The sequence below is a fragment of the Biomphalaria glabrata genome, chromosome 8 (genome assembly GCF_947242115.1).
Source record: "Biomphalaria glabrata chromosome 8, xgBioGlab47.1, whole genome shotgun sequence".
Lineage (NCBI taxonomy): Eukaryota > Metazoa > Mollusca > Gastropoda > Planorbidae > Biomphalaria > Biomphalaria glabrata.
The window spans coordinates 2,483,965-2,496,529 of NC_074718.1; the positions used below are offsets into that span (position 1 = coordinate 2,483,965).

Genomic DNA, 12,565 nt, shown 5'->3' on the forward strand with positions numbered 1-12,565 from the left:
AATCTTTATTTTCGCTTATTATCCTTATTCCCACACAAACTAGGCCCCGCGCAATCAGTTTCGCATAGGGCCCCGCAATCGCTAGCACCGGCCCTGGTTATATATGTTATTTATAAGATAAGAAGATGTCAACTCAAATTCAGCACCACTTGTTCGCAAATTTCTCTCCTGGGGGGGGGGGGGGGGGCGTTCACATTTGGAGAAACGTTGTGTCATTGAGAAGAAAAATCGGAAATTTTTTTGATTGACGTAATATTCTATTTCCGTATTTCTATAAATAAAGATTTTGTAAAGTAAGTAAAACTATTTGTTAAGTCATTTCTTTATAGTATTTTGTGGAGAATATATAGGTCTGTACCAGTCTGTACGCATGTTGTATAAATCTAGATCTAACACTTTCTTGGCAATTCATTGATATTTTTTTAAGGTAAGTAAAATCTAAAGTGCAGTTGTTAATTGAAATCTACCTGTTTCTTTGGCCAACGGTTAACGGAGCAGGGTGTCTTGTGGCCAGCATAAAGACCAACTGCATTTACTTTCATCAACTTATCAGCTACCCATTATATTATTATTATTAGTCGAATTCAGACGAATTCAAACGACACATTGCCCAGAAATAAAAATAAAAAAATACCATCGTGTGAGCACTGTGGATCCAGGGGCGGGGGGGGGGGGGGGGGGCGGTAGGGTCGATCGCCCCCACCCCTCCCCATTCAGCCACCCCTCCACCCGAAAGGGGTAGGGCCGAGGATAAACAAAATTAGTTAAATATCTTTATAACATAAGATACATATTCATATAGAAACTCGTTTGTATATTATGTCGCACACACACACACACTGATCTCAAATTTTATCATAAGTAAATAAGAAGAAGGAGCATAGTCTAAGTCTTATTTGAGCCAGTGGCGTAGCTACGATGGGGAAAGGGGGGGGGGTCAAAATTTTCATTTAATATTAAGCCTCTTAATATATATGTTGCTATTTAAGCTGGTTACACTCTTGCATGTATTTCCAACAAATTAACTCTTTCCGTGCGGACATACTCTAATGGAGTAGCCTGAGTTATATAGTATTAAGTTATATATTATTAGGTACATTATCTCATGTCATGAAGTCGAATGTCAAAATGAAGAAGCCCCTAAAGAGGTCAAGCCCTCTGGCCCCCAAATCAAGAGCTACGCCACTGACGCGAGCATTACGATTTTCAGGATTTAAAATGGGCTTAGCCTAAAAAAATATCCTAGAGCCTATCAAATATTTCTGAAAAATAAAAAAGCAGAAGAATAGTCATATAATGTAAATTAGACTATTTGTTGAGATGTAGAATCGATTGGGGGGAGGGAGAGAAAAGGGATACTCGAATTTACGTTACGGTAAAAAAAAAAGATGGGGTCAATGGGAAAATACACATAATAAAGCCTGGGACTAAATCAACAGGCGTAGTCGGTCTGTAAGGCTAGTTACATATAGTTTGAATATTTTTATCTCTAAATGTTACTACCACTGTACACATGTTTTGTTTTACAGTTTGTCTTTTGTAATTTTATCTCATGGGTTCATACCTGTCGACACGTTGCGAAGAAACATTTCAAACAAAGGTAAGTTTTCATCAAGTGAAGTGAAGGAAAGCAGAAAAGCAACGACCTACTTTGTTTAATCTAAACACATAATGTCTGTTGTAAGCACCATTAAAACTCTAAAGTAATGTTAAAACAAGTAAAATATAAGAAAATAATGATTTAATACAATATATATATATATATATATATATATATATATATATATATATATATATATATATATATATATATATATATAAGCTTATAGAAGAGGAAAAGCTGATTATTTAAATCAGAAATACTAAATACATTAAGCTCTTTTTTTTTATTTTAAAAAATAAAACAATATTTATTTGTTACAACTACGTATTTAATTGATTGGATGATTTATGTTGATCCGTGTTTAATTAGGGAAAATAAATAAATGTGCAAAGTTTCAACTTGATCCGAGACGGAGTGAGTTGGTATTTAATATCAGCTTTCTAAAAAAAAGATTTAATGTCTTCTAGAAACATTTGATAATATTTAACCATTACCCGACTACGCTAAGTGAGACAACTCTGTTTACCAAGCATCGGTTCTCAATGTTTTATGTAAATTTATTCCTACAAATTACACTCTAAGGTTCTAACATAATGTTGTAACACCGCTCCCGCGCCACATTGATGGTGCGCAACAGAGCACCATTCAACACAAGTAAGAGAAGACATGTTGTCACTAGGAAGAAGGACTGTTGCAGATCCGGTTTAACTTATGGAAGTCTGAACTGTCTGGGGCTAAGTGATACTAGTGCACTGTTTGGAAGACCTGGAGCGACACTGGGAAGTGTGTTGGTGGTCTGTTCTAGTGTAACATAGGATTTGTAGAGCTTAAGACATTCCTCCCTTTGACTTGATAGCTGAAATCCATTATTAGTTTATAGATGTAAATAAATACATCGGTTATTATTATCTTCTTCCTTTCAATTAGTCCTTGCATTAGATTTACACAATACATTTAAACTAGTTTCCTGTACATTGTATTTACCTTTTGTGACAATTTTACACAAGTGACTATGAAATTAAATCAAAAGAATTATGTATTATTTATTAAATTTTAGTTTCTTTTTTTAAAAAAGTGGAGTCATTAATGGAGGATTGCCACGCCTTTATGTGTAATACTGGCGTAGCTGGCTTGTGTTAAGCTCTCTCCCTATTAAGTTTTATATTACTTCTGCTAACGCGAATGTCTCTAGAGCGTATTAGACGAAACACCCTCTGTAAAAGAAATGAGCACAGCCATTGACATTCTTGCACACGGGAAAGCACCCGGAGGAGATGGTATTCCTGCAGAAGCCATTCTAAGCTGCTACGTTTGTGCTGGGCGAAAGGAATAGTCCCCTAGGAATTAAAGGATGCCAACATAGTAACAATCTACAAAAATAAGGGCGACCGCTCCGATTGTAACAGTTATAGAGGTATTTCACTTCTTAGCATAGTTGGGAAGGCTTATGCTAGAGTAATACTGAACGGGCAGCAGATCTTGGCAGAAAGAGTTTACCCAGAATCGCAGTGTGGCAGGGCTGGTAGATCCACAACATATATGATCTTCTTCCTGCGGCAGCTACAGGAAAAAAGAAGAGAACAAAGGCAGTCCCTCTTTATAGCTTTTATTGACTTAACCAAGGCGTTTGACTTTGTCTGCAGAACCAGCTTGTTTGCCGTATTAGAGAGAATCGGCTCCCCACACAAGCTACGGAAACTAGTCTCAGCTTTTCATGAAAATATCCAGGTCATCGTACAGTTTAGTGTTCTGTCTCCAACACTATTTGGCATGGAGTAAATATCCGCATTAGATCCGATGGAAAGCTATTGAACATGGCACGCTTTAAAGCAATAACGAAGAGACGGCGTATCTTAATTTGAGAACTGTTGTTCGCCGATGATGCCGCACTCATATCCCATTCAAAAGAAGGATTGCAGAGGCTTGTGAATTTTTTTTTTAGTTACTAACTGAAAAGTTTAATTAAAATTTGCACAACTTTTCAACATGTGGTCAGGGATGAGACGCAAATCCTGTTTTCTGGTCATGTGATATCAATAATTTTGATTTTCAAAAAAAAAATGCATTTAATTACTATTTAGTCAGTCTGCATTTGAAGAGGGTAAAGTAAGATGCTGGTAGAAGTTATGGGAGTAAATATTTGCAATTGAAAGTAGCAGTATTATTTTTAAAAAATGCCAAAAAGCTTCAATGCAATAATATGAAAGGGGTTGTGAGCCAAGTGGAGGTGTTTAATTTCTGTTTCTAGTGGGAATCTGATTAGTGGGTTAGGTCAATATTTAATGGTTTTAATCAATTCATTTGAAGCAAACAATATTTTTTAACTGCAGGAACATCAAGTAGGGCCTACACCCTTTTTTTATAGTCTTATTATTGAGATCTAAGTCTAAATCAACAGCTAAGCCTATATAGATCTAAAAGCATTAGGATAACCAACTCTGGAAAAAAATAATCTTAATCCACACCCTCTTTTGCCATAAAATAAATAGACTGTGTCCAACTGGTTTTAACAACCTGGTCATCTACACATACACATGTAGGCCTAGTGTACTGTACGTGTGTAGTCGATGATACTACAAGACTCCCCTGCATTTTTTTCATTACGCGTTAAGCAATAGTGTTTGCGTTTAACGGTTATGCGATAGTGTTAGTTGTATATTTTGTGGTCAGACAAGAAAATAGCACATAGGCATGGTTACTCAAGCATGTATTTTACACTATAAAATACTTATATAGGTCAAATGTTTTAAAAACTCAAACGATTTCGTTTCTATTTCTTTGGTTACTAGATCTAAATTTGAAATTTTAAATGTATGTTATCTAATGACATTTTAAACTTTACCAGTTCTTCTTCTTCGTTCTCATTGTTATGTTGGAGCGTTCAGATGACTAGACCAATACATGAGATGAACTGCGCAGTGGTTTCCAAATCAGGGAGCTCTCCGTATAGTTTTCTTTCTAAACTTTACCAGTATAAGTAAGATTTTCCGTTATTTAATAAGTTAATATTTAAAAAAAAAAAAAGAGTACCATTCTTTTCTAAAGGTTTTAATTCAAGGCAAAAATGCAAGCACACAAATCTATTTAGACATCTATTTTTATTGCGCGTTTACGTTAATGTAAGAAACATATTCCTTATTACTGATTGTTTATGGATAGATGTGCCTGTGGGTTCAAAGGATATGATAGAACCGTAGGCATATAGGCGGATGATTATGGTTATATGTCGAGTTCAACCCCGCCCAACCCCCCAAAAAAAAAGTTTTTTATTTTTTTAAATAGTTTAATTAATTTTCTTTAGTTTAGTTTGACTATATTTTAAAATTTATGATAAACTAATAGTTTAACTACTTTATTTTAGTTGAAAACTTGTTTTAGTTTAACTTTTAAAAGTTAGTTTAGTTCCCATCACTATCCCTACTCTGCCCGCTATCGGGTTTGTAATTTTGGGCCGTGGCTTGTCTCCCCTAACAGTTTATTATATAATTTATAGGTTAATATATTAAGTAATTTTTACCAGAACAAGTAATGGCAATATGTTAACGTATATTAGTTAACAACGAGAGTGTCAATAACAAAGGGTAAATGATTCGATGCAAAAATATGACATAAATTAAGATTATACTTAATAATAAATACTGGATCAGAGCGCCTAAGTTTGGTGAAATTATGCAACATACATCTAGTTAACAGTCAAAAATGAGTCAAGCACAGCTTAGTCACAGTGCAAATAGTTTACTCAGGCCTCGCGACGGCCGCAACTCAATGCCAGGAATAATGGGCAAGTATAGTGTCCATGCAGCTACAAATAATGGGGGGGGGGGGGGAACAAACTACTTAAGCAAAACAAAAAGAAGCAATGAAGCCAACATAGATCGTCCTTAGAAACATAACACAATTATGGTGCAAAAAAACAACAACAACAAACGAACAAACAAAACAACAAAACACCTAGCAAAGACGCAATCTATATGCGCACAACACCCGCTACCATCCCCCGTCGTTCCGCGTGAAGTTTTGACTAGGAAGTAGATAATTAAACATGTACAAGAAAACAAAACATACTCTTTGTTTCTCCTTTACTATAAAGCTAGTCTGTCCATGGAAGTGCCTGAGAATGATAATTTGTCTGTTTCTAGTTTAATGACAATAATAATACTAATAGTGACAATTAAAAAAAATTAATGGTTAAAATTGCTATTTAAAGTGCAAAAAATCTGGCCTACATCTATATATATATATTTAAAAATTATAAATAAATTTTTGTCAAATGACTAATGTATTCGACCCTATTGTTATAGAAATGTGAAATGTAAGCGTAAAAAAGGGGGCCAATTACAAGTCACGAATACTGCAGCCGATAAATCCATTCTTCTTCCTTTTGTAGGTTAGCTTGTCTAGAGTCTAGACCTAGAATTAGAGTAGACTTAATTTCCCTAACTAAGTTATCTTATCGAGACCTAGAATGAGAGTAGACTAAATTTCCCGTTTGTAGGTTAGATCTAGATAGAATGAGAGCAACTATAACATTTATATAGGTATATATAGTAGATTCTTATACCTGAACACCGACTTACGGGAACTAGGTCAAATTTTTATTTTATTTTTTTTATTTGGTGATGGTTTAACTTACAAAAAAACTGAAAGCAGATTCTTATTCTGCAACTAAAGGACTATAAAAATAGCTGTATTCCTTTGTATTACCACTCATAGTCAAGATTTTATTTTAAAATAAAGTAGGTCACTTCATGCTCCTATATTGAACGCAGTTTTTGGGCTTTCTCCTCAATTGGACAGTGAGCACCGTCATTGTACACCACTATGTAATTGCTAATAAATTATATCTGTGTTACTTAATTTTTTTTAGATTGTATTAAAAGAAGTAGATTCACTTTTGCAATATGTATTTATAGTCTATTTCCTCATATACTCTCTCTCTGTCTCTCTCTCTCTAACTCTATAATATTATAGAATATAGATCTATATAGAATATATATATATATATATCGTTTATAGTTTATTATTTATATACCTATGTAATCTATGTGTAGAAACAGACAGAAATAAATCTATATAGATTATATATCGATATATTAATTATTATAATTTAATAAATAAGATATTTTCAACTAGGCTACATTGGCTACATGTATTTCCTCTGTCTTTCTTTTAATTGCCATCCAAGGACCCTCTTCTTGTTTTCATAAGTTGGATGTTCGTTTTGTGACACATTAACACCCCCCTCCCTCCCATAGATGCTTATAATTCTTTTCATGACTCTCCCCCTTCCCTCCACTGCCTGTTGGATAGTTTGTGACACTACAAGCTGAGTGTATACTTCTCCTCACTGCCAGCTCATCTGGAGTGATCACCTGCAGTGGGCAGGGTCTCTGGCTTCAAATTAGCAGCCCGCACTTTTTCTTTCATTCATAAATTATATATTATAGACATCTCGATCTAGGTCAAGCTTATTCATTGAAAAAATCATAGATTTATTAATCCCAATAATATTTCTTATTACGATTTTGCTGTGTCCAATGAAGGAGAATGAGCTGAATTCATTATTATTTGTTGTACACCCCCTTATTAAATTTTATTTAACAGCTAACGGTATAAATGTGATTGGAATGTCTTTCTAAGGATGTTTGGAAGCTTATTTTGATATGCCCATCAGCCTACGATCAAACAGGCTCATAATATAGCCTTCATCCCTTATATGGGTATGAATTGCCGGGGGAGGTTAAAACAACAGCTTAACATACATGGTTACCGAGAATCTAAATAACTGCCATCTGCTTTGGAAAAACGGAACAAAATTACTGGAACTTATCTAAAATTGGACATGCGCAGTCCCGAAACGTTGATTTTTGCTCCAAACATAAAAACAAATGAATTACAAACAAAAAAAGCGACCCGTTCATTGAAGGAGAATTTGATGGGGTGTCCAAAATATAAGAAGCTACTATAGATCTAGATTCAGTAGTAGGTCAAAATAAAATTAAAATATTGTAACCAAAATTTAGATCTAGATCTATAAATTTAACAGATCAATAGGAAAATTAATTGATCAAATTAGCTAACATTGATCTAGATGTAGGCTATCTAATCAATCTATAGATGATTTTATGATAGATCTAGATTCAGATAATATTCTACTAGATCCATAGTCAGTATATATAGTAGTTTATTTATTTCGGACATTACATGAATTCGGACATTCGCTGTTTTTTGTGGTCATTAAATAATTATTTTAATATTTATTATAAAACTAGCGCGCTGTATAATGTGCTTGTCCATTTTCCAATGACTTTGACACAATTTCCTTCCATTTAGCTGTCTTTTTATGTAAGAAAAACGAATTTAAAATTTGTTAGTCAGATTGTTGTTTTTTCCTATGTTACCCGGATGATTTTACCTCTTCCTAGAGTTAAGACTATATTTTTTGATTGGCTAAGTCTATACTAATGAGCCTGGCAATATTTATTCTGTTTTTGGAGCTAATTTATTTGATTCATAAGCCAAGTTTTCTAATTCTATAAAAAAAAAAAATTAATACGGTGTCCGAATTAAATACGATTTTCTTACCAAAATTTATTTCGGACAGCCAGTTTTGGACATCAATAAAAATGATCTTATATTATATTTGTTCGTTTGTTGTTGTTTTTTTAAATAGAGAATAAATGGGTAAATGTTTGGAGTGAGCTTGGTACATTGAATTAAGTTAAATGCTTAGATCTAGACCTACTAGATAGATCTAGATTTATATAGAGAGAATATAGAGGATTCAGTTAGGCAAGAATGGCTATCGTAACCTGTAGGGGCCTACTATACTACAAAAGATCATCTGTATTAGAAATTTATTAAATTAATAAACAAAAAAAAAAACACAAACATTCAACACACATCTAATCATGCAAACCCCAAACATTCAACACACATAAAATAAACAAACATAAAATAAGTCTAAAAGTCGGTGCAGAAATCACTATTCCAGTGACCTAATTTTGGTAGAATAAGTGTGTTCATATTTTTATTTTTTGTGTTCGTATTTATGCATAGTTTGAAAACATCGTAATGATTTCATGTGAGGGGCTATGCCTGGGGATCTTAAAATTTAGTTAATGTTAATATAGAATTAAAATCTGAGTTTATTGATGCCTAAATATAGTGACTGTCCGAAATAAATTATGGTGTCCGGAATCAAATAATGTGGGTCAAATGTGTCCGAATTAAATGAAAACACACGGCCTCTTTGACCTTAAATATAATAACAAATATAGGTGAGGGGTACAAATATAAGTAGTCATCCTTATTCTCCTTTAACTAAAGAAGATTTTGATATGTCATTTTCTTTTCTATGTCAAACCATTGTTAAATAATGCGCTGTCAAAGTCAAACTTTCAAATTTGGGCCTATAGGTGTCCGAATAGCATAAACTACTCTAGATAAATCTAATGTGAAGAGACTTGATTTTCTTGTAAAAATTTAAGTAGGTATACCTTTCAGAACTTACTTCAAGATCTATAGGACAGACGATGTATAAAGGTCGTCTGTTCTGTGGCCCACGGTTAACGAGAGTGTTATGTGGCCAGAACAACGAACAAACGCCTTTATTTTTCCATACTTAATGTCGGGTCCTAAAAAAAAAAAAAAAAAAATTCCAGTCTTCACCAGGATTCGAACCAGGTAACCTGATTTAAAGCCAAGCGCTTTACTGTTCAGCCACCGCACTTCGTTGCATTAGGCCTACTTGTTACTACAACAAATTCGTTCAAGTGCTCCTTCCTTAGTTCTATGAAAGAATGGAATGGGTTGCCTAAACTTGCCTTAATCATCCAGAAAAAAACAAAGACTTTGCAGAGTACAAGTCATTGATTAACATATGCATGACTAGATGCATGACGTAATATCTGTAATATATAAGTAGCTTAGGCTATGTTAGAAAGGTTAATTTAAACCTGAAATAGTTAGATCTAAACTACTGGTAGCTCATTAGATCTTATGTAGAAATGTTTGTAAAATGTTTGACATGTTTCGGATGTTCCTTCAGAGTTGAAGATAATTACTTCCTAGTCCAAACCTCCCGCAGGACGACGGGGGATGGGAGCGGGCAGGATTAGAACCCGGGACCATCGATAAATCTGAACGACAGTCCAGCGTGCAAACCGCACGACCAGGCAGCCATCCATGTAAGCCGGAACATCTAGATCTTCACCTAAATTCACATTAGTTTCAAGTCTAATACAATCTATTAATAATTTAATGTATACTAGTACAGATCTATTTATCTTTAGATTTTAGATCTAGACTCTACTTAGATTTAAACTAAAGTTAATGCATATAGGCCTATAGATAATCTGGAATTCTAGATCTAAAAGATATACAAAAAGTAAGCCTACTAGATCTAGTTCTAAGATTGTAAATATATTTAATTTTTTAAAAATATTGAAATCTACTACATTACATCTACAATGTATGGATGGATGGTCGTGCGGTTTGCACGCTGGACTGTCGTTCAGATTTATCGATGGTTCAGGGTTCAAACCATGCACGCTCCCATCCCCCTGCAGGGCTCAAACCCAGGACAATCATTTTTACATAGAAAGTGCTACCTATTTTACATGTTACATTTGATAATTTTTCTATAATCTTAATTTCTTTTTAAATCTTTAGGAATTTCTCATATAGATTTAGAGTCTAGATCTAGTACTCCAAGAATAGTTTTATAGTAAACTTTAGCTCTAAATTCAAATCTAGACTACCAAAGCCTGATGAATTATTTTTTTTTTGTACACTTCATTATAAAGCGTTTTACTGCTTTAAGAAAAATTCAATGTAATTTACAATAAAGTGTCACATTAAGTTTAATTGTAAAAAAAAATACAGTTTATATTAGATTAAGGAATTCATTAAATAATTATTTTTTTTTACTTTTGCTTTAAAGTAAAAAAAGAATTTAAGTATAATTTTTTATAAGAATAATTCATTGATGTAAATTTATTTATATATAAAGACGAAAAAATAAAAACAACTTTGTGTACATATTTTGTTTGAATTTCCAGGATAGCATAGACCTTTGTTTTCCTCAAGACAACTGTGGACTTAATGGTATGAAATCAGAGTAAAAATAATACCTAAATTAAAAACTATTTTCTTATTAAATTTGTCACTAGAATAGCACAATAATAGTGATTATGTAAAATTCATGTTGTTGTATACAATGTATAGACTATATCTTGAATATTTAGTTTCTTCTCTACTGAAAAATGCAGTATTTTGAAACATTTTTTTTTTGTTTCAGAAAAAATGTATTTCTGTTAAAAAAATAGACTGACTGACACATGTATTTAAACTATTTCAGTTTGTCAAGAAGGTCAGATTGACCTAGCAGATATTACCAGTCTTGTGGATGAGAATCAAGATACAGGTATACTTTTGGTTTGTAAATCTTTAGATAGAGAAAGTTTTTTGTATAAGTTTATTTTATAATAATAATTTTAAAAAATGTAAAAATAGTTATTTGTCTTTTATAATTTTAGATCCTCATAATTTCACCAATGATCAGTCCAAAGTCCAGTCAGATGATGTTGAAAGTTTACTAATTGGTAACTATTTAGTTTATTTTTTGGTGTATAAACTGTTGAGATCAACACATGAGTTAGACTTGATCTATTTATTGATATCTTGATTGACTTAATACTGTACATTGTGTTCTAAACATTGGATCAAGTTTATTTCCCTGTTCTCCAGGTGATCATGAAACTCAGGAGTCAGAAGGTGGAGAAGCTGATCTACACAGACATGGAGGTGACTGTAAGAAGAATCCAGGTCATAGCCAGTTTATACCTGTTGATACATTCACCTTGAAACATTTACCTAAAGGTTATCAAGACAAAGATTTGTATGAATACATCAAAATTATAGCTGACGAGACAGTTAGAGTAGATGTTAAAATGACTAGTCCATACAGACCAAAGATTTATCCAAAGACAACTCAACCATATCCATTTTATAACATGAGTGAGAGAAGAAGCTTGAGGACAGGAAGTGGAAGAGTGTGGTATGTAAACAAGTTTCAAGATGGAGTCATACAAGATAAAGTTGAACAAGTTAGTCTTATTGGAGGTACTGACTACACAAAGTGTTGGTGTAGAAAATGTGAAGATTCAGACTCACCCAACAATGTGTGGTGGGAGTTTGTTGTGACCACAGCCAACCATGTGGTTTTTGATGACATTGAGGCCAACCACACGACTTTGAGATTGTTTTATGATAAAGATGAAAGTCCAGTGGTCATTGTTGATAAGGTCAGTGTTGTACTTGTAGACATTGATTATGACTGGTGTTTGTTGAAATGTGTGACATGTGACAGAAATGTAGGAACTAAACTGATGGAAATGGACACAAATTTAAATTATGTCATGAACAAAGTCTGGAACAAATACTGGGACTATAGACCTAAACACAAATTTACCTTTATAGTGTCACATCCTCATGGATGTTTTAAACAGGTCAGTGTTGGTCAATGGAAGGACAGACAACAGGTGAGTGAACGTAGATGTAAGTTGACTTATACAACTTGTACATGTCCAGGAAGTAGTGGAGCACATGTCCAGTGTCTGGGGTATGTAAACTGGACACAGTCTGTTCTTGTCCACAGTGGAAGTTCCAAGTCTGGATTCAATTACAGTGGAGTTGGTTAAGTCTTTTGAGTTGTTGCCCTTGTGAGTTGTCAAGCTCCACCATGAAGATGTTTTTGAGAACCCTTGACATTCTGAACATCAAACTCAAATGTCTCTTTAGTCTTGAGATAAATGCATTTATACTTTGTGATAAATAGTTCTAGATCTAGATTTATTCACTAGAAACATTTTGTTTTGGACTTAGAAAATAACAAAAACTTGCTAAGGACTTGGTCAACTTTTGTTCTGGTATGTAAATACATTTTATATTGTCTTTAAA

At 33.5% G+C, this 12,565-nt stretch overlaps 1 protein-coding gene across 1 annotated transcript; it reads left to right on the plus strand.

Moving 5' to 3' along the window:
• The first annotated feature begins 287 nt into the window (after positions 1-287).
• LOC106073955 (uncharacterized) lies at positions 288-12,565 on the plus strand. Its single transcript, XM_056039248.1, has 6 exons — positions 288-427; positions 1,530-1,600; positions 10,666-10,711; positions 10,965-11,030; positions 11,143-11,208; positions 11,354-12,565. Exons 2-6 carry the CDS (start codon positions 1,553-1,555, stop codon positions 12,304-12,306), a joined length of 1,179 nt encoding a protein of 392 aa, XP_055895223.1. The 5' UTR covers positions 288-427; positions 1,530-1,552; the 3' UTR covers positions 12,307-12,565.

Excerpts from the sequence above, each read along its gene's own strand:
- LOC106073955 (XM_056039248.1), top strand. The coding sequence starts at position 1,553 with ATGGGTTCATACCTGTCGACACGTTGCGAAGAAACATTTCAAACAAAG. Across the intron at positions 1,601-10,665 it reads AAGAAACATTTCAAACAAAG|GATAGCATAGACCTTTGTTT; the intron begins GTAAGTTTTCAT and ends TTGAATTTCCAG. Across the intron at positions 11,031-11,142 it reads GGATGAGAATCAAGATACAG|ATCCTCATAATTTCACCAAT; the intron begins GTATACTTTTGG and ends TTATAATTTTAG.